Genomic DNA, 17,500 nt, shown 5'->3' on the forward strand with positions numbered 1-17,500 from the left:
TTAATTCTTACAAAATCTCCTGATCGTAATTATTTGATCAAAACAGAAGGGAAAATAAGAATAATCATAATTATTTCGCATAATCGTCATAATTGTTGAAAATCTTCATACATTAACATTTTCGATGTGACGCGTTGTGGGCTTGCAGATGGACTACCGGTATTTACGCTACTTCTATTACATTTTGAACTTGTCAGTCATTTCTTTGTATACCGTATTTAAGTTATTTGTCATATCTGTAACCTGTGCCATTTTTGTTTACAAAGCCTTAAAGGCAAACAGAAACGTAGTTCTTATTTATGTGCGTTCCAATGTCCAATGTCAAAAACACAATTAAATCGTTAATTAATGACAGCTAATCGTCAGCTGAAATGTCATGATCGTGACAGGCCTACACATGAGTGGTCCTGGGTGTTTTTGTGTGGACAAGTGGAAGGAATCAGCTCATAGAGCCCAATTAGTCGTTCTGAAAGCCATTTGTTCAGCCAGCACTGTGAGGACTCTGCGTTATTGTGAAGGTAATTTGAAGGAAGGATGCAGGGAGCCAGCATCAGAATGAAAGTGTTTGTGTGTGTTGTGAATAAATGGCCGGGCCTTTTGATGTTTCTATGGCAGCTGCAAACTAAGGCATGCAGTGGTTGCTATGACAATGATAGGGGGAATTGTGTGTGCGTGTGTGCGTGTGTGTGTGCGTGCGCGGGCATGCGTGCGGGCATACGTGCGTGCGTGTGTGTGTGTGTGTCTGAGTGTATATCCATCTGTAGGAGTGTGTGTATGTGTGTTTGTTGTTTCTGACCAATTGGGCATGCCGTGGAGTGTGTGTAGCCTACATGCACTGTTGTGTGTGTGTGTGTGTGTGTGTGTGTGTGTGTGTGTGTGTGTGTGTGTGTGTGTGTGTGTGTGTGTGTGTGTGTGTGTGTGTGTGTGTGTGTGTGTGTGTGTGTGTGTGTGTGTGTGTGTGTGTGTGTGTGTGTTTGCAAGACAGTTGGTGGCTCTGTGTGTGTGTGTGTGTGTGTGTGTGTGTGTGTCCGCGTTCTCTCCTGCGGGACAACCTGTGCACGTGCATGAGTGTGTGCACTTAGGCTACTTTCAACAAGGGGTTCTTTCACAGTCCCTCCCAGTCCCTGGTCAGTCAAGTGATATATAACCCCCCCTTCCACCCCTATCCCTCCTTCAATCGTTGTCTCTCTCTCTCCTTCTTCTCTCTGGGGACGCTCCGGCCTTGGGTCAGTGCCTCTCACAGTGCACTTTCCAGCGCCGGTCCCGTTGCCATGCCGATGGCCTTAAGCGTCACCCGCGACCACTGAGCCGGGAGGAGGGCCCGAGGATGGGAGGGGCGGGGACCCATGGTTCTTTTATGGAATTCGGTGGAGTTTGAGTTGAATTATAGCACAGGGGCTCCAGAGCCAAAGCCAAGCTTGGCGGAGGCTGAAATATGGCTGCAGTTTTGTGCTTGCAGTGATGTACGGCACTGTCAGCTGTGGCAGCAGTGCCGGCGTAATGCTCCGGTGCTCCGGTCACACTTTGTTCCCCGGCAAAGAAATGACTGCGCTTGTTTATGTAGAGAGAACGCCGGGGGAAATGGTAATTACTGTATAATGTTTGCCCCGAGGGATTTGATGTTTTCTATTTCTTTTTGTTCCTCATTTTGGTGAAAGCTCAAAAGTCAAAAACAGCCAAGCCAGAGGGCAGCTTTAATGAACACGTCGGTTCTGTTTGAGAGCCTTTGAAGAACGTGCAAACAGTTCTCGTGTGTGTGGTCTGGCTGGAAGTCAGGAAACAATACAGTTGGAGAAAGGACACGTTTGGCTGTTGGACCCTGCTCTAAGAGCTTCCTTAAAAAAAGAAAAAAATAACCTTTTTAATTTCAAGGACCGACAGTTTGTATTAGGCCACCTACCCCCAATTGATACCATTTTTGTTTCTGGTACCCCAGTCTGCACTGTAAAATCCTGTGTTCATTTAACTCTTAAACTAAAGGACCATTACGGGTCCCTGTATACTCTCAGATTTACAGACACGTAAGGGTCTATTTGGTTACTAATATACTATCATTAATTTAGCTAGGGACCTCCTGGAACCCTTTCAAGGACCCCTCAGGGTTCTTGGACCCCACGTTGAGAAGCAGTGCTTTAAAGAACTTGCTGCCAAGGTACTACTGTATAATTCATAATTCACAGTTTAGGCATTTAGCGAATGCTTTTATCCAGAGCAAGGGCAGATCCAGAGTATTTTCACAGGGGAGAGAGGGGGTGGGGGCCAGGGGGGAACAACAGTTAAATAGGGGGCAACCCGAGGGCAAGAGCAAAAAATGAAGGCCAGCATAGACCTCTTTCTCCTACAAAGATACACACATTGTTAAAGGTTTATCCCAGTGTGTCAGCTGTCATCAAGGGTCTGTGTCCCATGTCGGGGGGCCACGCATCTGAATTGTGCAATGCAACAGAACTACGGAGGGCCTTGTACTCCAGGTAATGTGATTGTGCAACAAAACTCGCTGCTCTATGAGCTGTGTGTGCTGTGCATTGTAATCCCCTTTCATACTACCGTTTGGTTTTTGTTAAGTGCATCTGTTTCATGTGCAGGATCTACATGGACTACGTACTATATGAAATAAATAAATGTAGAATGCTGCTTTGGGGGCAACTTTTACAAAGTCTGTTTCTAAGAATAAACATTTAAGGGACAATTGAAAGCAACTATTTATTAGGCACTGGTTTATCATCGGCACCGTACTGTACTTTAACATGTTGAACCCAGGTGAGGTAGGAAGATGTGAAGCAGGGTGGTGAGACAATGTGATTATGTTGACACTTATCTCTGACTTTGTACATTTGTTTATCAAGTAATCTTTTGTTTATGTACTCGTGTATAATACAACTCTAATGAGCTTAAAACAGACACGATCACACACAAACAATCTTTATTTATGAAATATAAATAACCAGAATGGAATGAATACAGTGAATAATAGAGACCATGAATTTAACATAATACATGAATAAACATGTTGATTTATGGATGAAGTCCTCCTGCTGTCACCAGAGAATGAGCTTGTTTCCTCAAATGTGATGTTCCTTGGAATAATAAAAACATAAAATAAAACATTTCACAGAAATGCAAATGTCTTCTGCAAATAACCACCATCAGATTTAAAACGGCCTAGCCTTAATAATCCCTGAGGACTGAGGATAATGATGCATGTTTTAAAAATATTACTGAAAGGTTCACATTAACACTTGGGGTGCCAGAGGTTTATTAAAATATTATATGTTGAGTGCCAGGATTTTTAACCATTTTTGAACCTTTTTCAAGTAGTCACAAAATATTTTCAGTGATCACCGTCCTCACGATGATCCCCTCATTACACACATACAGGTCTCGTACAATCGGGGGATTTTTTTTTTAAAACATTCGGTAATCCGTTCCATAGTTGCAGCCAGTTGAAAATAGTTAAATTAACATTGTAAAAAAAAAAAGTACACAGGAGCCGAGATACAGGTTTTTGAAGTCATAAGTTAACCAGGAAGTGGATTGGAGTCTAAATCTTCGAACAATGATATCTCCTGGTGCTGTGAAGAAAAGAAAAAAAATGAAAACAATTATTATTATTATTATTATTATTATTTATTTTTTTGAAAAACCGTATATATACGGTTTTGGCACCCAATGTGTTAACAGGACCATACAAAGCATCAAATTTGAAAACAGCAAAAAGTTAATCTAAGAAAGGGACAATTGTGTACTTCAATCTGTAGTATACTTTAATATCTAATCTACCAAAATAAATTGAAACCCATTGCCTGTTAGATTATACCCACAACATCTCAGTCGTGACTACGGAGATGTTGAAACAAGGGGAACATTTGCAAAGGACTAGCCAAGGACAGGCTGCTTTGAGTAGTGTACATGGGCGACGCTTGTACACGAATAAGCTTCAGCGCTCTGGCAAGACATGTCAGCTCTCCGAATTCTCTGAAAACATCGGAGCAAATTTTCAAGTAGGCTCCATCTTGATAAATAGACCACAGATTTGAAGTTTAAACAACAAATTTCGAGTAAAAAAAAAATCTGAAACGTATTTGCAGCGTGAGTATTTTACTCTGCCATTGCTCTCCTGTTGAAGCTGATGTGGCTGGTGCAAAATGCACTGTGCAAAGTATTTTAAGGAGCCTACAAAATGGACAGGCCTTGGTATGCCTTCAAATATACATCCTACAAAGTGCGTGGCCTCTGAATTGTGACACAAATAGTATGTCACTTTTTATACAATCTGGGAACCCATTCAGTAAAAAATATTTGTTTCTCCTTTTTTAATTTTGGGGGCACCACTTCCTTTTTTGTCTAGAGACAGGAGCTCGGTTTGGCTCCTCTTTCTTAGTCCACTTCCTCCCGGGTGCTTCTGTGTTCTGCTAACTGTTAGCAGAATCTGTCATGAGAGATTACTTTTTATATAAACAAAATCAGTTGATTTCACAGTATACTATCTGTTGAGTAGAATAAGTAGTAGTCAGTAACAAGATGAGCCCAAAACACAGACAGACAGACAGACAGACAGACAGATAGAAACAAACAAACAGACAAGGATGAAAACATAAACACCTTACAGGCTTTGCTTAAGTACAGCTTTTTCTTCATATTGTTGCTTTTCTCAGAATCTCGGCACCACTGGAAAAGAGGGTCTCAGCCCTCAGTGTGTTTTCCGAGAATTAAATAAAGGTTGAAATGAAATGAAATGAAATAATCTCTTGCCCTGCATTCTGGCTGGTAGAGATAATTATCAGTGGGACTGGGAACAATAACTGCTATAACAAGTGCCTTATAATCAGTGCTCTTCAACTCAATCAGCACACAGTATTTTTTAAAGTGGAATTGGCACTGAGGCAATAGTAATACAATAATCTGTGTAACACCTTACCTAAAGCAGCTGTTTAGAATCATAATGGTTCTTATTAAGTGTTCATTAAAGAATATCTATTCCTTTCTGTATAGTTAGCAGTGTTAAGTTGAATAAGCAGTACTCAATCATTCTCAAACAGTGATGAGTACCCACAATTTAGAAGAGCAATGACCAAAACAACTAAAAACAGCAATTTGTGGTTTCCAAGTCGGCTACTAAATGACCATATGAACAAATCTACTACATCCAAGGCCTTCGCTCTCTTGGACTCCACATTAAGTGTGGCACGCTTACTGTCGCACAGCACTCCAAGGTCACTCAGTCTGTCATTGTTCATGGTGGTGCGCAAGTGATTTTTGATACATTTCTATGTAATAAAGCAGCTGTTCTTTATGAATTGCGGGGGTAGGCTGCACATCAGCATATTCTAATTATCATCACTATATGAATTTCCACAATAAACACATCACAAATACAGTACCTGCAGTATTAGAATAGCTGAGTTGAAACCGCAGAATAGACTTTTTCACAAACATGTCAGTCATAATACGGTTCCAAGTATGTGTCAGATATTCAGTCCGCTGGTTTGTAATTGTTTACCAAAACAGGCACCAAGTATAGATCCCTTTTAACGTTGTGTCATGTCTTGTCTTAACACACGCACGCACGCACGCATGCACGCACGCACGCGCACGCACGCGCACGCACGCGCACACACACGCACACGCACACGCACACGCACACGCACACACACACATAAACAAACACGGTCTGTTCATGGTGCTATAGTTTGCAGGTTTTTCCATGGTGTTAGCTTGCTAAAGATTGAGGTTTTCATTGACACATTTGAGATGCCATGTTGGACAACGTCAGCCCAATCCAAGTAGTGCTTCCTCTTTGTTTGACACCACTCAAAACAGTCAGATTTGAGTGTGCAAACTGTGGGCCAATCAGATGTATGCACTGGCTTGTTTGTGCTTCTATCCGTTTAGAATAAATTTTCAATGGTGTTCAATCAAAAGATGGCCCACCCTTCCCTTGGCCCTATGATAGCAAGCAGCATGAACCCTACTGTAGGTCAAACAACAGTAGGCAGTCAGGTAAATACCGTACCAAGCAACCATGTAACAGCAGCCATGTAACTGCAGGTAGACATTAAACCTAGCATCTATCTAAATAACATACTTTATAAAGAATATAACACTTGTATTATTATACTTATGCCTCTTGGGGATTCAAAAAAACTAACCACACCAACAGTTTCCATTCAATATCTCTTAAGCATAGGGGATCTGGGTCTGTTTGCCACTATTGCTACGCTGTAAAATCCAAATTGTTTATACAGATACACTCTGAGAGTGTATGAATGGACCCGTAAGGGATTTAACTGTGTGCTTTGTTCGATTATGTTGTACAGAAAGCAATTTCCACCAAACCTACTGTAGGGCAGATAAAAAAAACGTATGTTAAGCCCCCAGATGATCTTAACAATGGTACTGTAGATGCATCCCTGAGATAAGTTGTTGGTTTTATTTCTTCAAGGACAGAGAACAGCGGCTGAATGGAAAAAGTCCAAGATTTGTTTTTTTCACAAACCCATATTTTATATGTCAACCCATTGTTAAAAGAGTATCCAGTTTTTTAGAGCATTATGCAGGACACTGTTTCATTATACTGACAAAGAAGATGGAAACAGGTGCCAAAGCATATATTTCTCAATATACTGTACTTTGCTTCTTGCCCAGGTGCACAGGTTAAAGGGATAGCCTGATTTATTAACTGTATTGTATGATGATGCTTCTTTCATTGTCTCCGCCAGGCCGAAAGGCATGGCGAGAGTGTATGTTTTGCACCCCGTCCGTCCGTCCGTCCGTCCGTGTGTCCATCTGTCTGCGAACGGCTAATCTCCAGCACCGTTGGCCCGGTCGCTGCGAAACTGTGCACACACACTCCCTGGGTGCCAATTCAGAACCTCTGCCTCAATTTTTTTTATGGCCCTGTTATAGCGCCACCAGGAGGCCGATTTGTGCAAAACCCATTTTTTTAAATTACTCCTACATATTTTATCCAAACATCACGCAAATCAGTACACAGTATCTCTATAGTCATGTGATCAACACAGATCTGTATGATTTTCCATATACCATCCTGATTGGCTAAGGTTGGCTTCCAAAGTTTGCAGGATTGGTCCATTTTTAACTAAATGCCTCAAATCATGAACGCAGCTTGCGCTTTCTGTGAAATTTCACACGCATATTCCCACTAGGCCTAGGAAGAAATGGCACTTGAACATTTTCAAATCAGCCTCATGGTGGCGCTATAAAAGGCCAATTTGCATTTTTAACTGTAACTGCACCGATCTGCATGAAACTTTGCACGCATACTCACTAGAGGCCAAGAAAAAACATCTGCCCTGTATTTTTCACATTAGCCTTTTATAGCGCCACCAGGAGGCTGACTTATGTAAAACACATATTCTGAGATTAAGCCTTCCGATTTTATCCAAATTTCACGCAAATCGGTACACATGATCTCTATAGTCATGTGATCAAGATGGATGTGTTTGATTTTTCATATTCCATCTTGATTGGCTAACATTAACATCTAAAGTTTGCAGGAGTGGCCCGTTTTGAACAAAATGCCGCAAATCATGAACACAGCGTCCGATTGCGGTGGAACTTTGCACGCACATTCGCACTATGTTGAAGACCAAACGCTACCCTTTTAACATTGCCCTATTATAGCGCCACCAGGAGGCCGATTTTTCTTTTTTATATTACTCCTACAAATTTTGTCCAAACATCATGCAAATCAGTACACATTATCTCTATAGTCAAGTGATCAAGATGGTTCCGTCCGATTTTTTGTATTCCAGCCTGATTGGCAAATTCTGAACATTGCTGGCCCACAATAACCTACATGACCTGGCGGAGACCTGTGCTCCGAGGAGCACTTTTTCTAGTTGCTTGATGATATGGAGGGCTGTCCCCATGTCATTCAGAGTCTGAAATGTTCTGGTCATTATTGGAGGGACGGCCTGTTTTGACTACTGTATATCTGGATTGTATTGTTCTTTTCCTTGATGTGTGGCAGACTGTCCCCATGTGGTTCAGAGACTGCCTGGAATGTTCCAGTCATTATGATGGAGTCTTTACCTCAGGGTTTTCATTAACTAACTGAAAGTCCTCTGCTCCTCTCTATTGAAGACTGTGATTGTTCTTTCTGGACCAACTAATTAGGCTTCTGAAGGTAACATTGTGTACTACCTAGCCTATTTGAATCAAGGTTTGCCAAAGTGAAAGGGGTGGAATATGTTTCCAAACAGCACATACACATTTCTTTGAAAATATATATTGTGTAATGTTAGTATTAGTATTACACTTATCAAACACTAGTAGTAATACATTAACAGTATTATTGTACCATCATATAGAAATATATCAAAGTAAAGTTATAAAAAAAGAAAAGAAATGGATCAAAGTATTAACTGTTATCCAGTGAAATTTGTGATTTATCAAAGGAGTTGAAAACCTTCTCTTCTTGTCCATTAGGCGATGATCCCCCTAAAGGCCTGAGCAATATTTCACAGACTGTAAAACAGACAAGAGAAGTAGTTGTGAAAATACAAATGAGAAAGATGATTAAACCCATTTTTAAGGAACTAAAGTAACTAACTTTACTGTGCACTCAGTAAGAAACTTTTAAAAGAAGTTGGTGCAGTTGACACAATGCCATATTTATATCATCCCTATTATGTCACATTCTGGCTCTTACACAGCCCTGTAGTAATTTCGTACTTCTTTAATATTTGTGCGTGTGCGTGTGTGCGTGCATGCGCGCGCATGCATGCGTGTGTGCGTGTGTGTTGGGGGGTGCACATGTCCCATTTAGTTTTACAGAGACCTAGTGTTAGCACCGTTGTTCTCCTTCTGCTTCACCATGGTGCATATACACCTATCTGTGGACAGTGGATGTATGGATCTCTATGATATGTATATATACACGTGTATTCTCCTGACTGATGCCACCTTTGCCGATGCCGCAGTGTCTTATGTAAGCCCAGTGAACTATGCCATCAGCACTATTATCTACTCTCATGCTGCCAAGCTTATGGGCTGCTGAATAATATTAAGAGTAGGACAAGTCTCTTTGCGCCCCTCCCCCCTTCCCTTACTTATGACCCATCCCTTCTATACTGTACCACCTATACTAGGCAGCCGTCTCATTGGTGACTCCCCAGTCTCTTTATGCTACTTCCTGTACTGTACCATCTTTTCCTTGAACCCACGGGTGAGCAACCTTTTCAGGCATACGAACACTTAGGCCGTTTTCCAAGGCTGGTGTGATCATCCAGTGCCAGACAGTGGAAAAACACCATTGCTTTTATAATATTAGAATATTACAAGCATATAATAAATCAAGGATTTGATAACACCTAACCGAATGAGTCGGTAATTTAATGTGGAATTTAAGTGGAATTCTGACTATGTAGCCATTATCAAAACGATAATGATTGTTCAATTCAACTCAATTCTTGATCACCTCAACTAGGGATGCAAATTATCGATGAATTCATTAATTGATAGTTGATAACCTTATCGGTCGATTCATCGATGAATTGATAAGCAGCGTTTTTTAGGCCCAAAAGGAAAATTCTTGTCCGAAACCGAAAATGCATAATTGCCTTGAACGTTAACAAGCGTCAAGGAGCATCAGCTCACACACACCTCCCCTCTGCAGTGCTCTATGGAGTCTGTCTCTTTTTTCTCCAAAAGCCCTTGAATATGATGGAATATGATTAAGGATTACTGTGATTATGGTAAGCTCACATTTGATATCACTCACACCATACCTGTAACTTTCACTAGCCCCCCCCCCCCCCCCCCCCCCCCCCCCCCAAAATCTATACATTTAATCGAGCAAATTATTAACGCCAGTTAATTGATTAACCTCAACCTATCAGATCACCTGGTAAATCAAAAAGGGGTGGTTGCCCACCCCTGCTTTAACCCATAGCTGCACCCACGGAGAACACACACACACACCCACTCATAAACAGTTCCAACACACACACGCGCGCACCGTCGCGAACCCACAGCGAACACACACACACACACACACACACACGGCCAGACCCGTCGCACCTGGATTAGAACATTGCGTGTGTGATTCTGCGTGCTTGTGGCATGAAGATGATATCCAAAGCGCCCTCCCTCTCATGAAACGCAGTGAGTGGACACGGGGCGTAAATGAAAGTCCTTTATAAGTTTGCAGCGTTCTCTGTCTAACAGTGGCCGTACGCAGTTTGATCATTCATCCCATAGCTTGGGGCGCTATAACCATGGCGACGGCTGTAAGCATGCCGACGATAGCTCCCATAGGCCAAACTCCGAATCTCCGGTGTTGACATAAAAGTGCTAATAAACAGCTTACATTTTTTTACCCGTTAAAAACAGGCGTCGTCATTTGGTGCATATGCTTATGGGCAATGGCCGTGTCTGAATTCAGATCAATTGCTCCAGCCATTGAGGAGAGCCGGGCAGGACAGACAGATCTTGTCCACAGAGGTTTCCTTAATTATATGTAGGATAGGATAGGATAGGATAGGATAGGATAGGATAGGATAGGATAGGATAGGATAGGATAAGGTCCTCTGCCTGCACAGGTCTGCTATGCTCTCTCCCTCTCCCTCTCTCTCTCTCTCTCTCTCTCTCTCTCTCTCTCTCTCTCTCTCTCTCTCTCTCTCTCTCTCTCTCTCTCTCTCTCTCTCTCCCCCAACCCTTATGGCCGCATTATCAGAAATCAGTCATTTCCAGGTGCAGAACACCTGTAGTCGCAAGCCAGACTGTTGCCTCCCACAATTTTCAAATGCGTCCGTCATACAGTCCGGATTGATTGATTGATTGATTGATTGATTGATTGATTGATTGATTTTTCAGTTTGCAAAGAGCCTACAGTTATACAGTAATGCGAAAAGGATAACAGAAAAAGCTCTGAGGGCTTATGTTTCCATTTCCATTGTGGTCCTGCGTATTCAATTCATCAAGACCTATAAAGACATACAATACACAGGAAGCTCTGAAAATGATCAGAGGATAAAGCGGATGTGACGTCTCCTCCCCGCTTCCGTTTCGTCTTTACAGTTGCGCAAATTTGGCCTAATATAAATCAAAATAATCTGTAATGTAGTTACAGACTAGTTACAGAAGCATTCGAACTAAGATTGTGGAATAGTTGTCTGGCTACACGAGACTAGAACACCTGGCTAAAGTACAACAGTAATGACAGGACCGCACATCTAGCACAATAGGACAGAGAGCATGGTAATATTAATATATATAAACTATTCAATTCCCTCTAAAGAAAAGAAAATATTTATTAAAGGAGTAGTTCACGCAAAAAAAATACGTATATTTGATCAATTACACCCGATGAAGCCCTGAATTCATGGAGATTTATTTGTTTTTGAGCCATTCCTGAGCCAATAATTTGATGACCGGGTCATCAGTCAATAGGAGACTCAACGGAGACTCTTTGAGTCTCCACCGGTCATTTTCCACCGATCATTTTCCATGAATTCAAGGTTTCATGGGGTGTATAATTGATGGAAAATAAGTATGTTTTTGGGTGAACTACTCCTTTAAGTGTTTCACTTCAATGATCTGTTGGCTTTATTCCACCCCCAAACACACACACACTTTCCGAGTGTCTACTCACCTCTCCCACCTGGCGCTCGAGGGGGTTGTCAGGTATCACAGCTACAGTATAGTACAGCACCCACGTCCGCTGCCAAAAAGCCCTTGAGCATGGCATTGAAGCTGCACTTGAATGTCATGTTCTCTCGCCTCTCTGAGGATGTGTTAAAGCGTCTATATTATGCATGTGTGAGTAGGATGTGCGAAAATGGCAAATAAAGTGACAATGAATGCCTCTCTAATCCTGCCATTCCTCTCTTTTCATATGTGATTACAGGACTGGCTGTTTCTCACACGCTTCTGCTTTCTCACCGACTTTGGGAGACTTGACTTCCGGTTCCGCTACAATAAGGTAGGGTGACTTATTGTGTATGTGAGTGCATTTGTGTGTTATGTATTATATTTATTGAATCCTTTTCATTGTGAAATAATTTCTGCATTCAAATAAAGCATTTAAAATGTTGATGGCCGTGTGTGTGTGTGTGTGTGAGAGAGAGAATGCATGTCACTTTGGTTTCCTTCAGTTTTTTGCCACTCTACTATCTACTATAAAGTAGATTATACTTTATCACGGAAATCATAAATATTTTAGAGATCTTCTTTCATGACTTCTGCCACTTTCTCTCTGTTCCACTTTACTCCGTTTGCCTCTCCTTCTCCCTTCCTTTTTCTGCTAAATTGACGCTATCGCTCTTCCCTTCTTCCGTGAGCTTTCTCCTCCTCCGGCTGTTCCTGTCTGCCACACTCCACCTCTCAACTTGTCCTCTTTCCTTTCCTTTCCTCTCTTACATTTTCCCTCCCTTTTCTCTAGCCTTCTATTCCTGTTTTGCCCTTTCATCCTGCTGTCCTGTTAGCCTGCGGACTTTGAACCAGATTGTGTCGTATAAATCTCACACCCTCTCACTCTCCTCCCCTCCCCTCCCTCGACTCTCTCTCTCTCTCTCTCTTCTCTCTCTCTCTCTCTCTCTCTCTCTCTCTCTCTCTCTCTCTCTCTCTCTATCTCTCTCTCTCTCTCTCTCTCTCTCTCTCTCTCTCTCTATCTCTCTCTCTCTCTCTCTCTCTCTCTCTCTCTCCCTCTCTTTCTCCTGGCTCTCTTTCAATCTCTCTCTTCCTCTCCCTCTGCTCTTTTGTTATCTCACATTCTCTCTCTCTCCTCTCTTTCTCTCTCTCTCCTGCTCAGTCTCGATGCTGTCAGAACATCCTGCTCTACTTTGATGACAGCACACAGTGGCCAGCTGTGTACAAGAGGCATGAGAAGGTGAGATGCTGATATCCCTTGTGTCTCTTGGGCTGCGAGGAAAAAGAACTCTGTATTAAAGGGAGCACCACTCGGGTTGAAATATCCGCATACTTCTTCATGCCAACCCACAGGCCCCCTTCCAAAAACAAGACAGAGTCTCAGCGTGGCTTCCCAGTGCAATCTGTAGCTATGGATAGCAAGTGTGTGCAGTTTGAGAACAAAGTAGCAATGATGTTCTAAATGTGCTAACGTGAGCTTAGCAGCGATAGCTGAGCTGGCGAAGAGATATGAATATATCTTGAACAATGCCTACACATCAACAAATATGTATTAACATGCTAATGGAAGCATTAGCCTGCACCTTGAAACATTGCTTCAGCTTATTGTAGTGGGAGAATTGCTTTCTTCCATCTGCTACATGCTACAGTGATATAGAATCTTGAACAGAGCCTATCCATCAGTGATTACCAATGATGAGCTAAGATCCTAATGCAAGTTGTACAGTATGTCGTAATGTTGCTGAGCTGTGATTGATTGCAGCATAAACTGAGCTGTGTAGTTTTTTGTGGGATATAATCTTGAACAATGCCTATACATATGACCAATGAGCTAAGAGCTAAGATGTGAGCATTGTTTGCTACTGTTACTGAGCTGTGATTAGCCTGTGCCAATACATACAGACCCAACGCTGTTCTACACAGCTGGCCCTTTTCGGTGCCACGCCATAAAAAAAACGAAGTGACCTTGGCCCGTGGTTGACCAGCAAGTGACTCCAAGCCAATTAAATTACACTGACAAGTGACTATCTGGAAGTGGGCAGATCCATCAAATAATGATCTTATCAGGTCCAGGCTTAGTGTTAGTTGTTAGAGCTCTGCATTAGGAGAGACTTGTTCTGGACTATAAGGATAACATCCAGGGAGTTATAAATGGCATGATCTTCCCTGTAGGGCACACAGCTTTCGGTTAATTTGTTCTCACTCTCATGACATGTCATCAGTCTATGACACTGTATTCAGGTCAGGAAACAAACCTTTTCCGTCTATATGCCACAAGGGCTGGTAAATCAAGTTGCCTTCACTATTTGACTTGTCAATAAATTAATCGAATCGAATAGAACAGAAAAGAACAGAATAGGTTCACTAAATTGCCGTACACTTGATGTTGGGTATTGGCCAACTAGTGTTTGGCTGGTGTTAGTTTTCTACTCTCTAGCTCATAAATAATGTAAAATATTATGTCATGTCAAAATGCTATTTAATCAAGGCAGACCTTCAGTTTCTTCCACTTAGCTACTCTTGAGATGTCCTTAATTAAAGCTCTATAAATTATTTATACACAGGATGTGTTGTGATCCCTTGTGTCTATTAAACCATGTTGACATAGACAAATTACTTGGATGTTCGTGGGAATACGCGGGGGGTTGCCTAACAGTGTGTGTGTCATTGGGGTGTTTCCAGGTGCATATAGCATAACAGACTACCTAAAGCTGTGGTTCTCAAAGATTTTCATGTTAAGGAGTGGACCCCTAAATTGGTGTGTATTTGGCCGTGGACCCCCGTCAAAAAAATAATTGTGGCAGACAAGATTTGTTTTGTGAAAAGAACATGTTTTTCCAAAATAGTTTGAAAATTGCAGAGCTTGTAGATACTGTATATAGGGTTAAAGTGGTTAAACAGATTTTTATGGTATATTAACTACATTTGCTGGGGACCCCCTCAAGGACCCCTGGGGGTTAGGGGGTGACCTAAAGAATAGCCACCCATGGCACGTCTGAACACAGTGATTTGTTTTCTCTGTGCGAACATGTCTGATCGCCTCCTATCTGCTCCCATGTGCAGAACTGTTACCAGAAGGAGGCCGTTCTCAGGCCTGAAAACAACCAGGTCATCAACCTCACCACGCGCTACACCTGGTCAGGCTGTGTGGTAAGAACACACACACGCACACACGCACGCACACACGCACGCACACACGCGCACACACACACACACACACACACACACACACACACACGCGCACACACACACACACACACACACACACACACACACACATACATGCAAAGACACATACATGTACAGTACCAAGCACCATTTAATTGCCTTTTAAAATCACACCCATTGTAATGGCCCTGGTTAATATACTTGCTGCATTATTAAAGCACTTAATATCTTGTTTAACACACATGGACAGGATAGATAATTAAATCACTTTAGTAATTGGTCCTTGTGACTACCAGAGAGAGACATGACTGTTTTGTTGAACGCACGCACGCACGCACGCACGCATGCGCACACACACACACACACACACACACACACACACACACACACACACGCACACACGCACACGCACACACGCGCGCACACACACAGCCAACTAATCGTCTGTGTTATGTAGTTGCCTTTTGTAATCACAACCCCAATGCCTCTGATATGTGGTATTGATTTACACCGTTCCACTTATTTGAATTATGCATTCCATTCAACTTGTTTGTTTTGTTTTGTTTTTGGCTGGACTGCAACAGCAGGGGGGGGGGGTATTCCATCTACATTGCAAATGAAATCTTCACTTAATTGAAAAAGCCTGGTTAGATTTAACGTCCACTCCCTAATTAATTCTCAAGCTGTTACGTTAACCCATTAAGACCTGATTCTACAAATGCCTTCTAAATCAGTAGTTCTCAAACTTTTTCATGCCAAGGACCCCCAAATTGATATATATATTTGGCCGCTGACGCCCCATCTGAAAATGTTTTGTGCCAGAGACCCCCCAGAAGACAAGATTTGTGTTAAAACAAATGCACAATTATTCAACATTCATAAAGATTATTCAAAAAATGTTCAAAAATTGCAGATGTACAAGCTTGCAGCGTGGCATGAAGTGACGCGCTGTGAGCTTGTATGTTTGCTATTTTTGAATAGCCAACGCTAAAATCTAAAATAACATGTTTTCCCGGTTTTAATGCACGGTGGCAGGGGAGAGAGTAACCAATGCATGCTGAGGTGTCAAACATGTCCGTTCAACAAAGTTTAACTCGACGTGATGCAGTGTCATACAGCTTGACCAAAGCCAAGAACAGGGCCGACACAGAACCATAATGCTAAGGAAAGAGTTCTCATGCATTATGCAGTCTGATGGCAGTTGGCATAAAAGAACCTTTGTACCGCTCTGTTTTCATCTTCGGGAGAGTGAGCCTCTGGCTGAAGGTGCTCACCCTATATCCTGCAGCTCGCCAAAGAGTGGATGGGAGGGATTAACCAGGATGGAGTTTAGTTTGTCCCTAATCCTCCTCTCTGCAACTGACTGCAGCCCTTCCATTCGGAGTCCAACAACAGAGATGGCCTTCTTTGTGATTGTATTGAGCTTGTTCAGCTCCCAGGCCTGGATGCCACCTCCCCAGCATACCACTGACTGCATAAAACAAGATGCTGGCTACTGCAGACGGCTAAAACATTTTCAATAGCCTACTACACACATTAGAGGACTTGAGCCTCCTCAGGAGGTACAGTCTGCTCTGTCCCCTTTTGTAGACAGCCTCTGTGTTGTCTCTTCAGTCCAGATCTTTGTTCAGGTGGACGCCCAAGAACTTGTAGGAGTCCACAATCTCTACCTCCTCCCCCTGGATGGTAATGGGTCCAGAGGTCCTCTTCTTACTCCGTCTGGTGTCTACCAGCTCTTTGATCTTCCTAATATTCAGTAAGAGGTGGTTTTGATCAGTACATCTAATAAAGTTGAGAGTACTAGGATGCACTCCTTTGGGCACTGGGACTATGTAGGCTGTCTTCCACCGCTCGGGCACCCTCTTCAGTCTCAATGAGAGATTGAAGAGATGCTCGAACACTGCTGCCAGCTGTTCTGCCCACGTCTTCAGCACCCATGGACTGATGCCATCGGGCCCTGCAGACTTGCCCTGGTGTAGCCTCCTCAGTTCACACTTCACCTGGTCAGAGGTGACAGTCAGTCCTACAGGGTGGGTGCTGATGGAGGAGGGGTGGGAGTGGCAACATGGGTTGTGCTGGGATATGAGCTGGAGGGCGAAGGGGAGGATTTGCCTGGGAACCATTAATATCAAACCTGTTGAAAACCTTAATTGGCTTTATCCTGTTTACCCTCCACTGATTGGCTGGTGGATTGCTTGTAGCCGGACATGTTCTTAAGACCTTTCTACACCGTCTGCACATTATTCTGGGCCAGTCTCTCCTCTACCTTCCTCTTATTTAATAATGCCAATATGTTTATTTCAAAGTAGATTGATAAATACCCCAAACTAAGAAGGGGTTGGGGTATTTTGGGGGAAAGAACGTCACTGTCAACGGTCAGATACAATAGGTAAAGGGAGACCTTTGTTAGTCCCGTGGGGGAAATTCAATTTCAGCTGCTCAGATGGTTATGATAAGCGCTCGGGGGGGAGCAGTTATGAGTTAAGTGTCTTTCTCAGGGACACTTCTGACACGTAGACCGAGGCCAGGAGGGGAACCGGTGATCTTCTGATTAGGTGATTACCATATGGCCTCTGTAGGGCATTCACAACTAATGATTTGTGTGAGTCGACTGTTTTGACCAATTAGTAGTCGACTAGTCGACTAGTCGAAATTTACATTAAAAATAAAAATTTAAAAAAAATAAATAAAAAAAAGTTTTTTTAGGGGGGGCATTGTT

At 42.6% G+C, this 17,500-nt stretch overlaps 1 protein-coding gene across 1 annotated transcript in view; it reads left to right on the forward strand.

The window, feature by feature from the left end:
• The window catches only part of tmem145 (transmembrane protein 145), a 54,133-nt gene that overhangs the window by 7,908 nt on the left and 28,725 nt on the right, over nt 1-17,500 (forward strand). The window contains exons 2-4 of the mRNA XM_080426258.1: nt 11,873-11,947; nt 12,776-12,853; nt 14,677-14,763. Coding sequence (XP_080282384.1) covers nt 11,873-11,947; nt 12,776-12,853; nt 14,677-14,763 — 240 coding nt within the window. The remainder of the gene's footprint in view (nt 1-11,872; nt 11,948-12,775; nt 12,854-14,676; nt 14,764-17,500) is intronic.

The sequence above is a fragment of the Gymnoscopelus braueri genome (assembly GCF_963280865.1).
Source record: "Gymnoscopelus braueri genome assembly, chromosome: 4".
In the NCBI taxonomy this organism is placed as follows: domain Eukaryota; kingdom Metazoa; phylum Chordata; class Actinopteri; order Myctophiformes; family Myctophidae; genus Gymnoscopelus; species Gymnoscopelus braueri.